Source organism: Hyla sarda, chromosome 9 (genome assembly GCF_029499605.1).
Source record: "Hyla sarda isolate aHylSar1 chromosome 9, aHylSar1.hap1, whole genome shotgun sequence".
NCBI lineage: Eukaryota > Metazoa > Chordata > Amphibia > Anura > Hylidae > Hyla > Hyla sarda.
Window position 1 is genome coordinate 67,658,419 of NC_079197.1, and position 19,973 is coordinate 67,678,391.

General features: G+C 43.5%; 1 protein-coding gene across 10 annotated transcripts in view; it reads left to right on the top strand.

Annotated features, from left to right (window-relative positions):
- Window positions 1-19,973, top strand: part of LOC130290823 (diacylglycerol kinase eta-like) — a 1,161,394-nt gene that overhangs the window by 1,073,972 nt on the left and 67,449 nt on the right. For all 10 annotated transcript variants that reach the window (XR_008847710.1, XM_056538928.1, XM_056538925.1 and 7 more), the window contains 2 exons: window positions 3,978-4,144; window positions 5,718-5,835. Coding sequence is in view for 9 of the 10 variants with exons in the window: in XM_056538928.1 (XP_056394903.1) it covers window positions 3,978-4,144; window positions 5,718-5,835 (285 nt within the window). In the remaining variant the exon portion in view is untranslated. The remainder of the gene's footprint in view (window positions 1-3,977; window positions 4,145-5,717; window positions 5,836-19,973) is intronic.

Sequence of the window (19,973 nt, forward strand, 5' to 3'; positions counted from 1 at the left end):
CCCCTTAATTACACCCCAATCCCTTCCCCCAATTACACCCCCCTTAATTACACCCCCTCCTTCACATTAGGTAGCATAGTTCCCCACATTAGGTAGCATAGATTCCCCGCATTAGGTAGCATAGATTCCCCACATTAGGAAGCGCAGTTTCCCCACATTAGGTAGCATAGATTCCCCACATTAGGTAGCATAGTTTTCCACATTAGGTAGCACAGATTCCCCACATTTGGTAGCATAGATTTCCACATTAGGTATCAGATTCCCCACATTAGGAAGCATAGTCCGTCCGTCCCCTGACAAGCACACACACACACGCATAGACAGAAACACGCATAGACAGACACACACAGACACAAACATAGACACACACATAGACAGAGACACACACACATATAGACAGACACACACACATACATGGCAGCATTTCGTCCCTCCGGCGGTGGCCTGAAGAGTGATGTCACTGACATCCTCCTGCGTGGGTCTGCGTAGGGACATCACATGCGCGACATGCCTCATCAGACCCGGGCCAGGCCGCCAGCACAACTGCAAACGGGGATCGGCAGAGCGAGGTAATGGGGTGCTAATGGATGGGAGCAAGTGCAGCTGAAGACGAGGGGGGCACCCCGGTCACTGTGTGGCATGGTGTCACCCCATCAGGCTGGTGTCGCCCGGTTCGGTCCGCACCCCAGCCACTACGCCACTAGATTGGGGGGGCGGTGACTCCGTCATGGCACCCCCCTTGTGAGTGGCACCCGGGGCGCCCCCTTTTGGTACGCCATTGTGTTCATGCCAATCACTGTTTCCGTTCCAACATTTACCATGTAGCGCTTATGTGTGGCATGGTCCATGTCATAACTTCATCCCCTTTGAACTCCGCTACAGCTCCTTGCACTCAGGTTTTTTCGGACCAGAATTAGAAAAGATATACACATCCACCTGTTCGGCTTCTGGACAGGATGTAAACTATCAACATAAGGACACTAAGTTTACGTATAATCATTCTGTTTTGTGAGTTATCTGGTATAAAGAACTATTGATTATTGGACTGTGATTAGTAAAGGGAAACTTAGGTGTGTTGTTGTTTGTTAGGGCAGATTGGAGTTGCCCTGTTCTTTGAATAACCTGATTAACATAACCTTTATGATGATGCAGCCCATGTATTTAAGTGTGCATTGTTTGTCTATGTGTAACATGCACTTTTTCTGATGAAGGGCTTGTTCCAGGCCAAAAACCGTTGATATGTGCTACCAATAAACTGTTTTTTGTTTTAAACTACGGGGGATATGGCCTCATTAGCCTGCCAAGACCAGCACTTCATAAGATCCAATTTTTCTGTGTGTTTTACTGCTGAATTTTGGGCTGAACCAGTATTGTTCACATTCGAGAGGATCATAAGCTACAGGACCCAGCTATTGTGTGATATATGCAAAGAAGCGTAGTGCTCTTAGTGCAACACTACTAGGTGAGTTATTAATTTGCTTAACTGTGTACCTATTGTGTAACATACTTCACTAAGGGTGCGTGCCTTTTTCTCTCTTTATTGGGGATTCTTTATTATTATCATAGGCAGAATCATAATAAATGATGACCCCTAAAACTAGTGGCAGATATAAAACATGATCATACAGCTGAGCAGCAGTTCAAGCAAGAAGGCTGCCCCTATTAACGTGCAGAAAATATACAACCATAAAACAGAAAAACATGCTTCCTTATAGATTTTTAATTGATAACCAAATAGGGTGAAACATTACCTTTTTTTTTGCTAACCAAAAACAAATAACAAATAAGGGTAAGGAAACTTATCATGTAACTAAGTGTGTTGCACAATACCCCTTTTAAAATATAACTTTTATTAGGTTCCTTTAATATAATAAATGACCAATGAAACCACCACGAATGGTCTGCTGAGTGTGCATCAGGGCACAGCGATTATCATAGCGACAATCCAAAAATTATGTAGATAAGAATATATTTGAATCCGATCACTTTAAATATCGATACAGTGATACACAAGGTGATATATAGAGGCTCTATGGACTACATATAGTAAAGCCTAGAGCCAGTACAAATAGTACACTATTTGTATATATAAACAGTTGGAATAGATCATTTATGCTGCAAAAATAGATAATTAATAGCACTTACAGTTATTTGCCGAAACCAGCAGGGCAGGGCTGATCAGCTGGAGATGTTTGTAGGGTATCCTCTGTTGAGAAGGATGGTATAAAAAATATAAACAATGATAATACTCTCCCTACAATGTCAGTCCTATAATGGCCCCCACTAGGATGAGCCCCCACTTCAACCGTTGACTGTCCGCTGTATAACCCTATATCACCCTATGTTATAAAAAGGTCCCTAATGATGATGCATCACCACTCACAGACTAAAGATAAAAATACAGTGCAATAATGTGCTCAAAACAATGAGATAATAACAAAGGATAAAACCATAAACTTCCTCTACGCGTTTCCCCCCATTCTCAATATTTTGGGGTTCCTCAGGAGGAAGAAAAATAGATACGAATTAAAAGCTATGTGCGAAGCTGATGGTAGCAACACTACAGTAAAGACTCGCCATAGCTGAGGTGCACATAGATGCCGTGCGTCCCTAACACTGGGAGCAGCCAAGGTCTTTTTATAGCTAGATAGGGGAGGGATTAATTAAAAAGTTACACACCTGTTTTATCCCAAGGTCCGATATGGATACAGTTAGACGTAGTATCATGTGGAGCGCCAAACAAGTGGAGTCCGGAAATGTATAGTACGCATGCGCTCCATGTGTACTAGGAACATGTCAGCCAATCACCGCTGATTTACGTGCGCCTGGCGCATGCGCTCAAGATCACCTGGCCCCTTGATGTAATCTCCGCCAGAAGCTATGAGCGTTCCAGAACCATTCACCGGAAGTGACGTTTGCATATCAAACACACTCCCGGGATGGAATGCAAACAGGAAAGCACATGCTCTAGTGTGGACCGGACATGATGTAAGCGTGCCATTCACCATGGAAAGCACATTGTAAAACAGTACAATACAAAACCTAATACAAAATAATATATATAATTAAGATATGTAGATAGTCTGAAGCTAATCAATAAAACAGTATCATAGTATACAGGAGATGGCCATGTTAAATGTAATAATGGGGGAGCCAAATGATGAAGTGTCCTGTATAAAGATATCACCAGACAATAACACAAAAGGTCCACACTATTTATCTATATATTCAAAAAATTACTACTCTAGATCAAACTTAAGGAGTACAATTATATAAATGAACAGTGTGTGTGTAACAATATTAATTTATAATCCACTAGCTTGACCCTATATTTAATTAAATTAGGCATTTATGAATTAATACACAAGTATATTCGGGTCTCATAGATCTGATGTGGGTGTCTACAAATGGTTTGTCACAAAACGGACAAAAACAAAATACCATCTGTACCCCACCGGTAAGATAATCAAACATCCCAGATTTTTTTTAGGATTCATCGGTTTCACTATTCATGATTTAACCAAAAGACACCCAAAATAGCAATTTCTAGTTAGTCAATAAAACATTGAAATGATAGTTGGTCATTAAGACCATGAGGTGACACACAACCAAACCTGTAAATCTTGCAAAAGGAAACTCAATGGATTTACAGGTTTGGTTGTGCTATTTTGTACTGGCTCTAGGCTTTACTATATGTAGTCCATAGAGCCTCTATATATCACCTTGTGTATCACTGCATCGATATTTAAAGCGATCGGATTCAAATATATTCTTATCTACATAATTTTTGGATTGTCGCTATGATAATCGCTGTGCCCTGATGCACACTCAGCAGACCATTCGTGATGGTTTCATCGGTCATTTATTATATTAAAGGAACCTAATAAAAGTTATATTTTATAAGGGGTATTGTGCCACACACTTAGTGAAATATTACCTTTATAGATTAATTTTCTCATAGACCTTTATCTCCATAGGCATTTGAAAGCACTTTAAAATCATGGGAGGACAAAAGAAAAGGGGAAAACTATAGGGCTGTTCCTCGGCCACGACTTCATTCACAACAGTCGATGGAGTACCTTACTGAAGAAGAGCTTGCTCATCTGCAGCAACTTGCAAGTTCTGCAGAGAACCTTATAAGCAGGTATACATGTTTAAGCTTCATTACGATAACATTAGCCATTGTCCACACAGAACAATTTTATTGAAATTTTAAATGTGCTTTTTTGTGCTGTAGTTACTAAGCTTCTTATTCCCGTTTTCTGCTGCATGTTGCACAATTTTTAATGTTTTTGACATTTTAGGCATATTTATCAAGTATTTGCATTTCACTTTTCACCATACTTGTCAGTTGTAGTTTTTGGCCTAAAAAGGGGCATTGTTTTAGTGTCCTGGATTTTTACACATATTTATCATATTGACAATTTTTTTGAAAAGTAAAAAGTTTTGTGGGTGGAATAAGATCCACACAACAATAAAGTACTTTGAAAACAATGTGCAAATTCATCATGCATCCCATGACATTATGACAAATTTTGAGAAATTGAAAATGGGGCAAAGTGCAAAATGGAAAAGTGGGGTTAAAAATGTGCAAATAATATAATCCCCTGCTTAGTTCTATGTGAGTTGCAGTGTTCAGGTGTCCTTCTCTAAGGGAGAACTGGGTCTGATGCATCCAATGCAGGTCTGGGGCAAGGATTTTTGCCGCCCTAGGTGAAAGCTCATTTTGCCGCCCCTTGATCTCGCCCATTGGCTCCCCCCTTTTACACGCACCTTACTAATGGGGTGACACAAGGTAACAAACCCCCTACGCCTGTAATCACCTTACTACTGGGGTGACACACTGTAACAAACCCACTCTTCATGTAATCACCTAACTACTCGGGTGACACACTGTAACAAACCCCCTCCTCATGTAATCTCCTTACTACTAGGGTTACACACTGTAAACAAACCTCCTCATCATGTGATTACCTTACTACTGGGGTGACATACTGTAACAAACCTACTCCTCATGTAATTGCCTTACTACTGGGGTGACACAGTGTAACAACCCCCCTCCTCATGTAATCTTCTTACTACTGGGGTGACACAGTGTAACAAACCCCCTCCTCATGTAATCTCCTTACTACTGGGGTGACACTCTGTAACAACCCCCTACTCATGTAATCTACTTACTACTGAGGTTACATTTTGTAACAAACCTCCATCTCGTGTAATCACCTTACTAGTGGGGTGACACATTGTAACAAACCCCCTCCTCATGTAATTCCCTTACTACTGGTAGGGGAGCGGCGTGGCAGAGTTTTGCTGGATGGTCAGATGCTTCAGATGTTGGATAACTTTATTTCTGCCGGCAGAGTGAAGCCCCCATTATGAGTGACCTCTAGGCAGCTGCCTATTTTGCCTATAGGCAGAGCTGGCCTTGATCCAATGGAGCATGCTGCATTTTTTATTTAGACCCTTTCTAACAATTATGTTCATATTACTGTATTTTACAGCCATATTAAATTACATTAACACCATATTTGAGATTTGTGTGATAGGCTCCTCTGCATGTGTCATGATACTTAACCGTATGTTTGAGTCCACTCCTTATGGACACAAAATGCACTACAAATCACGCTGTGTGAATCTGGCCTTAATAGACTTGCCCCGTTCAATCAAGTTTGATATGTTTCTAACATGTTGTTTTGATGTTGTTTGTTGATATGCAGAATCCGGGATGCTGCAAAAACACACAAAGCCATAGAACAAGAATTGGCTCATGCTGTAAATGGCAGCGTTGGGGTATTAAATGATGCTTTTTCTAACAAGTTAAACAATTCACCTGAGGTGAGAATATATATTTATTCTACTTTAAAAAAAAAATGTACATTTTATATAGAAATGCAATATTTCAAAAGGGACTATGTTTCATAGTCTCTAAAATGTATGTTAGGCTTGTTTTACACTGGTATCATGATTCTGCTCTGTCTGTTTTTTATTTCTCCTGATGGGCAATAAACTTGATAAATGATCATAAAATTGTACTAGAGCAGTAATAATTCATCCCAGCCATTCAGATCAATGGCCACCTACATATAATGCATGGATTCGCCAAGAGGGGAGTTTAAGAGCTCCTTTTTTTGAATGACTCTACTCTAGATCATTCAGATAGGGATTTCATTAGAGCACCTCTTTAAATGTAACATGCTCCTCTGGTAAAGTAAGTTACAGTTATAAAGTTATGTGAAAACAGAATTTTAGACATCTTTGAAAGTTTCTTAAAAAGGAAAACCTTAATTTTGCATAGACATAAGTATACAGACCCTTCACTCAATACTTTGTTGACGCATCTTTGACAACTATTTCAGCCTCCAGTCTTTTTGGATTTAGGGATTTTCTGGCATTCTTCTCTGTAGACCCTTTCAGGCTCTGTCAGGATAAAGGGAAACTCTGCCAGAAAATATCTAAGATGTCTTAAGATGTCTTAACACGGGTGTCCCGCCGATGGGGACCCCACGATCTCTGGGCTGGCAGCGGCGGTGTACAGAACACGGAAGCTTGGAGCCATCACGCCTCTTCCCATAGAAATGGTGTGTGGCGGCTGTGCACCGGATGACTGGGGTGCTGCAGCGGAGATCGCGACGGTCCCCAGCGGCAGGACCCTGCGATTAGATATCTTATCCACTATCCTTTGGATAGGAGATATGATGTTTTCCGGCCGAGTACCCCTTTAAGCAAAAACAATCCATCAAGTTTATCATATAACCCTACTGTGTTGATCTACAGAAAGGCAAAAAAAATTAATGAGGCAAATGTCAACTGCCCTATGACAGAGGAAAAATTCCTTCCCAACACCAATATGTCAATAAGAATAAACCCCTGGATCAATTGTTCTATCTCCATAGATCTAGTTAGTATTCATAACTTGTAATATTAAAATATGAACTTGTTTATTGAGTCAAATGGCAGAGAGTTCCATAGTCTCACTGCTATTACCATGAAGAATACTTGTTTGTGATGTTGGTATTGACCATAATTATATCACCTATGAAAGACTAAGGAAATCCTGAAAACATGACCTGTTGGGGGAACTTTAGGACCACGCTGGAGAAATACGGGCCTAGGAGTAGCAAGCCAGCAAGAGCCAGCATGCTGCACACCACTTTTGGCCATTTATCTGCCACTTATTATTGCTCATGCATCTGCTCATCTTAATATTGCCTCCATCACCCTTATGTCTACTCCATTATTACCTGTAATACTCTTGCATATGCTTCTCTTACTGTCTTGCCACCCTTACATTTACCCATGTTAATGCCCGTCACTACCGCATCTGCCTTCAGTATTAAAATTTCCTAACTGGGCACCATTCTCCCTGTGCACCACTATAGATAATTCTACAATAGGAGACAAAGCTTTCTACTCCATCTCCAGAGCACCTTCCTGCAGTGCGAAACCCAGCATAATGTAATTCCATCGCACTAGGTCTCAGGCTAGAGACAGGTTTGTGCCTGGGCTGCAAAAAAAAAACTGTAACTCACCTTCCACAGCTCCCCCATTGCACTGATATAGATCTTCTGTCCTCCAGTCCTGGTCTTCTTCCTGCTTCCTGTGCACAGATCGCCACACTGCAATCAGCATGTCACCAGCCACAGCGATGTCCCACCTCGGCCAGCGATAATCTAATGTGGTGATCCGTGCACAGAAAGCAGGAAGAAGACAAGGACTGGAGGACAGAAGATCTATATCGGTGCATTGGTGGAGGTGAGATCTAGTTTGTTGTTTTACTTTTTGCAGCCCAGGCACAATGGGATAGTAAAAAAAAAAAAGAAAAAAGCACTGGAGTACTCCTTTTAGTTACAAATTTGAAATGAAAGTGATGCAGACAAATGCATGATAGTCATACCTTTTAACCTTTTAACCTTTTAATGTACGTCCTGGTGAGGTGGTACTTAACGCACCAGGACGTACATTTACATCCTAAGCATAACCGCGAGCATCAGAGCGATGCCCAGATCATGCGCGGCAGGTCCCGGCTGCTGATCGCAGCCAGGGACCCGCCCGTTACGGCGGACATCCGCGATCCCGCGGATGTCCGCCATTAACCCCTCAGATGCCGGGATCAATACAGATCACGGCATCTGCAGCATCGCGGTCACTAAAATGGATGATCGGATCGCCCGTAGCGCTGCCGCGGCGATCCGATCATCCAGCATGGCAGACGGTCGCCGATCGCGGCGATGTGCGGTATTAACCCTTTAGAAGCGGCGGTCAAAGCTGACCGCCGCTTCTAAAGCGAAAGTGAAAGTGACCCGGCTGCTCAGTCGGGCTGTTCGGGACCGCCGCGGTGAAATCGCGGCGTCCCGAACAGCTGACCGGACACCAGGAAGGCCCTTACCTGCCTCCTCGTGTCCGATCGGCGAATGACTGCTCCGTGCCTGAGATCCAGGCAGGAGCAGTCATGCGCCGATAACACTGATCACAGGCGTGTTAATACACGCCTGTGATCTGTGTAGAAGATCAGTGTGTGCAGTGTTATAGGTCCCTATGGGACCTATAACACTGCAAAAAAAATGTAAAAAAAAAGTGTTAATAAAGGTCATTTAACCCCTTCCCTAATAAAAGTTTGAATGACCCCCCTTTTCCCATAAAAAAAATAACAGTGTAAAAAATAAATAAATAAACATATGTGGTATCGCCGCGTGCGTAAATGTCCGAACTATAAAAATATATCATTAATTAAACCGTACGTTCAATGGCGTACGCGCAAAAAAATTCCAAAGTCCAAAAAAGCGTATTTTGGTCACTTTTTATACCATTAAAAATGAATAAAAAGTGATCAAAAAGTCCGATCAAAACAAAAATCATATCGATAAAAACTTCAGATCACGGCACAAAAAATGAGTGCTCATACCGCCCTGTACGTGGAAAAATAAAAAAGTTATAGGGGTCAGAAGATGACATTTTTAAACGTATAAATTTTCCTGCATGTAGTTATGATTTTTTCCAGAAGTGCGACAAAATTAACCGTATGGACCTAGGGTATCATTTTAACCATATGGACCTACAGAATAATCATAAGGCATAATTTTTACCAAAATATGCACTGCATAGAAACGGAAGCCCCCAAAATTTACAAAATGGCATTTTTTCTTCGATTTTGTCGCACAATGATTTTTTTTTTCCGTTTCGCCATGCATTTTTGGGAAAAATGACTAATGTCACTGCAAAGTAGAATTGGCAACGCAAAAAATAAGCCATAATATGGATTTTTAGGTGGAAAATTGAAAGGGTTATGATTTTTAAAAGGTAAGGAGGAAAAAACGAAAGTGCAAAAACGGAAAAACCCTGAGTCCTTAAGGGGTTAATAAAAAAAATGAAGTTTAATGAGAGTACCCATTTAACTATATATTTTTATAGTTCGGACATTTCCGCACGTGTCGATACTCCATATGTTTATTTTTATTTACACAGTTTTTTTTAATGTTTTTTATGTTTATTAACTTTTTTTAATTTAAACTTTTTTTATGGAGTGTTATAGCAATGATCAGTGATTCTGCCTCTTGACTGCTCCTGCCTGGATCTCAGGCATGGACCAGTCTTTCGGCGATCGGACGCACAGGAGGCAGGTAAGGGACCCTCCTGATGCGCCCTAGCTGATAGGGACATCGCGGTTTCACTGTGATGGTCCCGATCAGCCCGACTGATCTGCCGTGAGTGCTGTTAATAGTGTGCGACACCGCTGTCGGTGACGCGGGCTGTTATCCACGTGTCCCAGCCGTTGTTAGAGGCCGGCCCAACCCGCTATGACGCCGTGACCCCGCATTATAGAAAGGGAGCGGACTCAGGGTGTACATGTAAGCCCTTGGTCCTTAAGGGGTTAGTGATAAATAACTATTGTGCAGAACCAATACCAATTTAGCCTCCAAATACCTCAACAAGTGATTGTCTTCTAAAATCCACAGGGGGGTGGGGTGAGTTTTGGAGACAAAGATTGTAGGGATTCTGGGGAAGAGAGCCAGATGTTAAAATGGCATTATGAGGGCACAGGTGGGTAACGCTATTGGTTTATAGGGAGGGAAAGAATAACTATCCTGGATTGAGCTTTGCAAGTAGGTGGGGGAACACATTGTGCATGATGAATAAGTAAAAATAAATAAATAAATTAGTAAACACTATATTTTTACTGCCTGTACAGAGGAAGCCAGGCTGCAGCTTCAGACAGTCTACCCTCTCTACAGTACTCGGCAGCCTAACAGACCCTGCTGATGATCACTCACTGTCACTGCTGCTGCTGGTTTTTATAAGTCTCCTCATGGCAGCTCCAGATGATCTTGTAACCTCCATCTCTTCCTTTTCTGACCTCCAGACGGAGGAGAGAGGAGCAGGGAGGGGGAGGGGCCGTCAGCAGCAGGACTGGGGGGGGGGGGGGAGACGGTGTGCAGAGGAGAATGCCCGTATGAAAAGTGCCGATGTTACCTCCTCACACTTGTATCTTCCCTATATTCATGTCCTCTGCTGTCATCTGTACCAGCCATGCCTCCATACACTCCTGTCACTGTGCACCATCAGCTCATTGTTCCTCACACCTGCAGAGAAAGGGCACCTAAAGGAGGAGGCATCAAGGGGGCCTGGGCTTAAAGGGGTATTCCCGTGGAAAACTTTTTTTTTTTTTTTTTTTTTAGATCAACTGGTGCCAGAAAGTTAAACAGATTTGTAAATTACTTCTATTAAAAAATCTTAATCCTTCCAGTACTTTTTAGGGGCTGTATACTACAGAGGAAATGTTTTTCTTTTTGGATTTCTCTTATGTCACGACCACGGTGCTCTCTGCTGACCTCTGCTGTCCATTTTAGGAACTGTCCAGAGCAGGAGAAAATCCCCATAGCAAACATATGCTGCTCTGGACAGTTCCTAAAATGGACAGCAGAGGTAAGCAGAGAGCACTGTGGTCGTGACATAAGAGAAATCCAAAAAGAAAAACATTTCCTCTGTAGTATCCAGCCCCCTAAAAGTACTGGAAGGATTAACATTTTTTAATAGAAGTAATGTACAAATCTGTTTAACTTTCTGGCACCAGTTCATAAAAAAAAAAATTATAATTTCCACAGGAGTACCCCATGGCCGACCCCCGCAGCGCGCACACAGTGTTCGGAACCAAATGTTTCTAATGCTGGCCAGTGAAGTACCCCTTTAATGCCTCTCTTAATGGGAACTGTTGATGGACAGCCATTTTCAGGTTTCTCCAGAGATGTTCGACTGGGCTCGAGCTGGGCTATACTCACAGAATTGTCCCTAAGCTACTCCTTTGTCTTGGCTGTGTACTTACAGTCGTTGTCTTGAGGGAGTGTGAACAACCCAGTCTGAGGTCTACTGCACTCTTACTGTTACTGACCAAATCCTGTATACTGATACCAATATTACCAATAACACCAGTATACAAGGAGGGACATTATCACCATATATATTGCCATCATACTGTTACTGACTAAATCCTGTATTCTGTGACTAATATTACTAAAAACACCAGTATACAAGGAGGGATATTACCATTATACTGTTACTAATAAAATTCTGTATAACAAAATGACCAATAATAATACCAGTACACAAGGGAGAATAGTACCGTCACACGATTACCACCACATAGAGACTGTATAAAAACCACTGAACATAGACCAATATTCTGCCATATGAAACCCATATGGTGGTGACCCTAGTTTGACACAGGCTCTGCAAACGATGTAAATGATTACAGTGCAGTTACATCTACTGACTCACATCTTCTTACATAGTTACATAGTTAGTACAGTCGAAAAAAGACATATGTCCATCAAGTTCAACCAGGGAATTGAAGGGTAGGGGTGTGGTGCGATATTGGGGAAGGGATGGGATTTTATATTTCTTCATAAGCATTAATGTTATTTTGTTCCAGGAATGTATCTAATCCTGTTTTAAAGCTGTTAATTTTTCCTGCTGTGACCAGTTCCTGAGGTAGACTGTTCCATAAGTTCACAGTTCTCATGGTAAAGAAGGCGTGTCTCCCCTTGAGACTAAACTTTTTCTTCTCCAGACGGGAGTGCCCCCTCGTCCTTTGGGGGGGTTTAACCTGGAACAGTTTTTCTCCATATTTTTTGTATGGGCCATTAATATACTTATACAGTGGTCCCTCAACATATGATGGTAATCGGTTCCGAGAGGACCATCATATGTTGAAACCATCATATGTTGAGTACATATGTCTATGGAAAACCGGTAATTGGTTCCGGAGCCCCGAGACCATCATATGTTGAGTACATATGTCTATGGAAAACTGGTAATTGGTTCCTGAGTCCATGAAATTTCAACCCAAAGTAAGTAAAAATAACCAAACAAAGTACAGATAAACCATGTCCTTACAGTTTAATCACAGTTTAGAAGGATACAACTTGAAAATGGTTCAACTGTAAATTGGTGCAACTGTAAACCTGTAAACTGGTCAACTTCTGTAAGGATGGAAGAGTCTGTTCCTGTCCTTCTGGTGCTGCTAAAACAAAAAATCCAAAGTAAGAAAACATGAAGAAAGAAGAAAAATAAGCAGCAACTAAACCATGTTCACTTACTTTTTATAGAAGCTGGATAGTCACATCTGGAAGGATGGAAGCATCATCAGGCTTGGTTCCGGTCCTTCTGGTGCTGCTGGAAAAAAATCCAAAGTCAAAAAACATGAAGAAAGAAGAAAAATAAGCAGCAAATAAACCATGTTCACTTACTTAGAAGCAGAGTCAGGATCCTTCCGTGGCCTTTTGAAAAAGGAGTCCAATGTGGTTTGTCTCTGCCGTTTTTTCTTCAGGTTTTTAAAGTAGCTCAGCACTTTATCCTCATAGTCACAGGTTTTAAGCTCAGTAAGAGCAATGTCTGGGTGTTTGCGGACAACACTCTTCACAACTTCCCAGGAAGAAAACAGATCCTTTAGTTCTTGAACTGTGACAACATGGTCATCCTCACAATTTTCCTCTTCTCCACTGTCATGCTCTGTTGATTTTTCAAGTTCAATTAGCTCTTCTGTTGTCAGTTCCACCTCATGATCTTGGATCATTTCCTCCACATCATCTTCATCCACTTCCAGACCCATAGCCTGCCCCAGAATGACAATTTCCGTCTCAATGGAATCTTCTTGTGCAAAGAAACATCTGCCTCCTGCACAACAGAAGGCCACAAAGGTTTCCAAGCAGAATTAAGCACACGAATGGAAACGTCATTCCAAGCACTCACAATGAGCCTAACACAGTCCAAGATGGTGAATTGTGTTTTCCAAAAGTCTTTGAGTGTCAGATTTTTGTCTGCTTCAGTAGCTTCAAAGCATTTTGTAAACATCTTCTTGGTGTATAACTTCTTAAAATTTGAGATGACCTGTTGGTCCATGGGTTGAAGAAGAGGTGTGGTGTTTGGAAGAAGAAATTTTACAGTAATAAAGCTAAACTGAGCCTCTAATGATTCTGCCAGTGCTGGGTCATGGCCAGGAGCATGATCTAACAGCAGCATTGCTTTTAGAGGCAGTCTGTTTCTCTCCAGGTATGCCTTAACTGAAGGACAAAAAACTTCTATTGCCCATTCATTAAAAACATGTCTGGTCACCCAGGCCTTTTTGTTACAGCGCCAAAACACTCCTAGATTGGCCTTGATGATTTTCTTCTGTTTGAAGACTCTAGGTGTGTCTGAATGATAAACCAACATTGGTTTCAACTTAAAATCTCCTGATGCATTTGCACCCACCAAAAGGGTTAGTCGATCTTTCATAGGCTTATGTCCAGGAATGCTCTGGTGATAAATGTTCGCTTTGGCATTTTCTTCCAGAACAGACCTGTTTCATCACAATTGAAAACTTGTTGTGGAAGGTAGCCTTCATCCTCCATGAGACGCTGAAATTCCATCTTAAAAGAATCAGCTGCTTCGTGATTTGCACTTGCTGCTTCTTCATGTCGTATGACACACTTCACCTCACACCTTTGCTTGAAACGTTCAAACCAACTTTGCTGGCTCTAAATGTTTCATACCGATTTGTAGAAGCAGAATCACCGCTTGATTCTGCCTTTGCTTTCAGCTCTTCAAAAATGCATTTTGCACGTTCACAGATAAAGTGTCCAGGAACAGTGTCCCCTCTCATTTGCTTTTCCTTAATCCACAAATACAACAGCCTCTCCATCTCAACAATAAGATCTCTGCCCTTGCACACTATGGTTGACTGATCCGTGATTTTAATGCTGTTAATCACTTCTCGGCTCTTAACAATTGTAGAAACTGTTGATTGTGAGAAACCATACTCTTGAACTAACTGGCTTATCTTCATACCACTCTCATTTTTTTGGATGATTTCCTTCTTTGTTTTAAGAGAATTTTTTTTTTTATTTATTGGAGGCATATTCTCTGGCTATGAACACTACCCCTGTGTGTTGTGGTACTGTTGATTAAACAAAACAAAAAAAATATAATCTGTAGATCCCTAATGCAGAGGTACAGGAAAACAGCATGATGTATTTTGCATGGTTTATGTACTGTACCTGAACTGTTGAAGTGCATGTAGAGGACTGGACTGCAGGTAGAGGACTGGACTGCACGTAGAGGACTGGACTGCAAGGGGAAAAAATTATTTTGTACAGGGTGCATCCAGCTGTTGCAAATCCACAGTTCCCAGCATGCCAGGATAGTCTCTAGTTTTACAACAGCTGGATGCACCATGGTTGGTAAACAGTGAGGTTAGCCAGGGATGCATAGTATGTAGCCAGGGTTCTAGGTAGTCAGGAGTTTATGCCAGGCCTGGGGTGGTGGGCTTTGTGCCCAGTCCTGAGGTGAGAGGGATTTGTGCCCAGGCCTGGGGTGGGGGAGATTTGTGCCCAGGCCTGGGGGGCTTTGTGCCCAGACCTGAGGTGAGGGGGATTTGTGCCCAGGCCTGGGGTGGGGGGAGATGTGTGCCCAGGCCTGGGGAGCTTTGTGCCCAGGCCTGGGGTGGGAAAGATTTGTGCCCAGGCCTGGGGTGGGGAAGATTTGTGCCCAGGCCTGGGGTGGGGAAGATTTGTGCCCAGGCCTGGGGGGCTTTGTGCCCAGGCCTGAGGTGAGGGGGATTTGTGCCCAGGCCTGGGGTTGGGAAGATTTGTGCCCAGGCCTGGGGGGTTTTGTGCCCAGGCCTGAGGTGAGGGGGATTTGTGCCAAGGCCTGGGGTGGGGGGAGATTTGTGCCCAGGCCTGGGGTGAGAGGCTTTGTGCCCAGGCCTGGGGTGGGGGGGATTTGTGCCCAGGCCTGGGGGGCTTTGTGCCCAGGCCTGGGGGGCTTTGTGCCCAGGCCTGGGGGGCTTTTGCCCAGGCCTGGGTCATTTGCCCAGGCCTAGGGGTCCTTTGCCAAGGGCCTGGGGGTCCTTTGCCCAGGCCTGGGGTCATTTGCCCAGGCCTGGGGTCATTTGCCCAGGCCTGGGGTCATTTGCCCAGGCCTGGGGGTCTTTTGCCCAGGCCTGGGGGTCTTTTGCCCAGGCCTGGGGTCCTTTGCCCAGGCCTGGGGTCCTTTGCCCAGGCCTGGAGTCATTTGCCCAGGCTTGGGGTCATTTGCCCAGGCCTGGGGGTCTATTGCCCAGGCCTGGGGGGACTTTTTCCAGGCCTGGGGGGTCTTTTGCCCAGGCCTGGGGGGGCTTTGCCCAGGCCTGGGGGTCCTTTGCCCAGGCCTTGGGGTCCTTTGCCCAGGCCTGGGGATCTTTTGCCCAGGCCTGGGGGTCTTTTGCCCAGGCCTGGGGGTCCTTTGCCAAGGCCTGGGGGTCCTTTGCCAAGGCCTGGGGGGCCTTGTGCTGCTAGTGTACAGTACTGTAGTCCTGGGGTTATCTCTGCCGCTGCCATTGGGTGAGGGGTTAAGTTAACCCCTCACCCCATGGCAGCGGTAGCGTTAACCCCTCACCCCACGGCAGCGATAACGCTGCTGCGGGGTTAATGCTACCACTGCCATGGGGTGAGGGGTAAAGTTAACCCCTCACCTCATGGCAGCGGTAGCGTTAACCCTTCACCCAGCGTAAAAGCTGCTGCGGGGTGAGGAGTTAACGACTGCGCCACGTGAGTGAGCTACTCACCAGCTCCTCACGTCTTCTCCTCACGGGCGGCGCTCCTCAAATGGCGGCGAAGACGCAGGCTGGCGACGTCACTGTCATGTGATGTCGTCACATGACTGCGGATTCGCCAATCAGAAGGAAGAGGAGGACTCAATTATTAGGGGGACAGACAGGGCAATCTGTCACAAAGACCGGGATCGCCGAACAGTGTGTTGTCTGCCTGGCGCACGAGTTCGGCACATCGCGGATCGGGTTGACAGGTTGTTGGGCGGGGCTGGAGAGGACCCAGCAGTCATGGTACATATTGGCACCAATGACAAAGTAAGAGGTAGGTGGAGTGTCCTTAAAAATGATTTCAGGGACTTAGGCCGCAAGCTTAAGGTGAGGACCTCCAAGGTAGTCTTTTCTGAAATACTACCAGTACCACGAGCCGCACCAGAGAGGCAGCGGGAGATCAGGGAGGTAAACAAGTGGCTCAGAAGCTGGTGTAGGAAGGAAGGGTTTGGGTTCATGGAGAACTGGGCTGACTTCGCTGTCGGTTACCGGCTCTACCGTAGGGACGGGCTGCACCTCAATGGGGAGGGTGCAGCTTTGCTTGGGGAGAAGATGGCTAGAAGGGTGGAGGAGTGTTTAAACTAGGGACTTGGGGGGAGGGAACCTACAGCAAAGAGGGGGAAGATAGTGTAGATAGAGAGGTGGGAATTATAAATGTACCTGGGGGTGGAGCGGAGGGAGGGGTTAGAATAGTTAATAGGAATAAGCTTCATAGGAAAATAAAACTTACACCCTTGAATCCCATTAACCCCAATAACATAAAGGATGGAAATGTAAAGTGTATGTTCACAAATGCCAGAAGCCTAGCAAATAAAATGGGGGAGCTTGAGGCCTTGATACTGGAGGAACATATTGATATAGTTGGGGTCACTGAGACATGGCTGGACTCCTCGCATGACTGGGCTGTCAATCTGCAGGGGTTTACATTGTTTCGCAAGGATAGAATGAACAGAAAAGGTGGTGGAGTCTGTCTGTATGTAAGAAGTGGTATGAAAGTCAGTGTGAACGATGCCATAGTGTGTGATGATTCTGAGGATGTGGAATCATTGTGGGTAGAATTACAAAAGGAGGGAAATACTGAAAAAATAGTATTTGGTGTAATCTACAGACGCCCTAATATCACTGAAGAGATAGAAGTTCGGCTTCATAAACAAATAGAGAGGGCCGCCCGGGCAGGTACAGTGGTAATAATGGGAGATTTTAACTATCCAGATATAGATTGGGGTCCGGGGTTGGCTAAAACTACAAAGGGGCGACAATTCCTAAATTTATTGCAGAATAATTTTATGGGCCAGTTTGTGGAGGACCCAACAAGAAGTGATGCCTTGTTGGATCTGATCATTTCCAACAACGCAGAGCTGGTTGGTAATGTAACTGTGCGGGAAAACCTTGGTAATAGCGACCACAATATAGTTACTTTTGACTTAAAATGTAGAAAACAAAGACAGGCGGGGAAGGCAAAAACATATAACTTTAAAAAGGTAAATTTCCCTGGGCTGAGGGCTGCACTACAGGACATAGACTGGGGGGAGGTGTTGTCAAATACTGATACAGAAGGTAAATGGGACATCTTTAAATCAACTCTAAATAACTATACAGCTAAATATATACCAAAGGGGAACAAATATAAACGATTAAAACTAAATCCTACATGGCTGACACATGATGTTAAAAGAGCAATAAACAACCAAAAAATAGCCTTCAAAAAATACAAATCTGATGGGTCAGCTATAACATTTAAACAGTACAATGAGCTTAATAAAATCTGTAAAAATGTAATAAAAACAGCAAAAATTCAAAATGAGAGACAGGTGGCCAAAGAAAGCAAAACTAATCCTAAATATTTTTTTAGATATATAAATGCAAAAAAACCAAGGACAGAGCATGTAGGACCCCTTAATAATGATAATGGGGAGGTTGTCACAGGCGATCAAGAGAAGGCGGAGCTACTGAATGGGTTCTTTAGTTCTGTATACACTATGGAAGAAGGAGCTGACATTGGCCAGGTCAGTGCTGGTAACACATCATGTAATGTACTGAACTGGCTTAATGTAGAGATGGTACAAGGTAAGTTAAGTGATATAAATGTAAGCAAATCCCCAGGACCGGATGGACTACACCCAAGAGTTCTTAGAGAGGTAAGTTCAGTAATATCTGTACCCCTGTTCATGATATTTAGAGATTCTCTGGTGTCTGGTATTGTGCCAAGGGACTGGCGCAAGGCGAATGTGGTGCCAATCTTCAAAAAGGGCTCTAGGTCTTCCCCAGGAAACTATAGACCGGTAAGTTTAACGTGCATTGTGGGTAAATTGTTTGAAGGACTTATAAGGATTACGTACAGGAATACATAGGGGATAATTGTATTATAAGTGATAGCCAGCATGGGTTTACTAAGGATAGAAGTTGTCAAACCAATCTAATTTGCTTTTATGAAGAGGTGAGTAGAAGCCTTGACAGAGGAATGGCTGTGGATATAGTGTTTCTGGATTTTGCTAAAGCGTTTGATACTGTCCCTCATAGACGTCTGACAGGTAAGTTAAGGTCTTTGGGTTTGGAAATTTTAGTTTGTAACTGGATTGAACACTGGCTCATGGATCGTACCCAGAGAGTGGTGGTCATTGATTCGTACTCTGATTGGTCCCCGGTTATTAGTGGTGTACCCCAAGGTTCAGTACTGAGACCGCTGTTGTTTAATTTATTTATCAATGATATAGAGGATGGTATTAACAGCTCTGTTTCTATCTTTGCAGATGACACCAAGCTTTGTAGCACGGTACAGTCTATAGAGGATGTGCATAAGTTACAAGATGACTTGGATAGACTAAGTGTCTGGGCATCCACTTGGCAAATGAGGTTCAATGTGGATAAATGTAAAGTTATGCATCTGGGTACTAATAACCTGCATGCATCGTATGTCTTAGGGGGGATTAAACTGGCAGAGTCACTGGTAGAGAAGGATCTGGGTGTACTTGTAGATCACAGACTACAGAATAGCATGCAATGTCAGGCTGCTGCTTCCAAAGCCGGCAGGATATTGTCATGTATCAAAAGAGGCATGGACTCAAGGGACAGGGACATAATACTCCCCCTTTATAAAGCATTGGTACGGCCTCACCTGGAATATGCTGTTCAGTTTTGGTCACCTGTCCATAAAAGGGAGACTGCGGAGTTGGAAAGGGTGCAGAGACGCGCGACTAAACTAATATGGGGCATGGAACATCTTAGCTATGAGGAGCGATTAAAGGAGTTACAATTGTTTAGTCTTGAGAAGAGACGTTTAAGGGGGGATATGATAAACGTATATAAGTATATTAATGGCCCATACAAAAAATATGGAGAAAAACTGTTCCAGGTTAAACCCCCCCAAAGGACGAGGGGGCACTCCCTCCGTCTGGAGAAGAAAAAGTTTAGTCTCAAGGGGCGACACGCCTTCTTTACCGTGAGGACTGTGAATTTATGGAATGGTCTACCTCAGGAACTGGTCACAGCAGGAACAATTAACAGCTTTAAAACAGGATTAGATACATTCCTGGAACAAAATAAGATTAATGCTTATGAAGAAATATAAAATCTCATCCCTTCCCCAATATCGCGCCACACCCCTACCCCTTAATTCCCTGGTTGAACTTGATGGACATATGTCTTTTTTCGACCGTACTAACTATGTAACTATGTAACTATGTAACTATGACTTCGGCACCCCAGCACCCCGACAACCCGCACCGGTAAGTTCCAATCATATGATGGCCCCGCAAAAAGTATCGTATGTCGATACTTACTTCTACAAACGATGGCCTCTGAGAGGCCATCGTATGTCGAAAAAAACGTATGCCGGGGCCACCGTAACTCGAGGGATTACTGTATA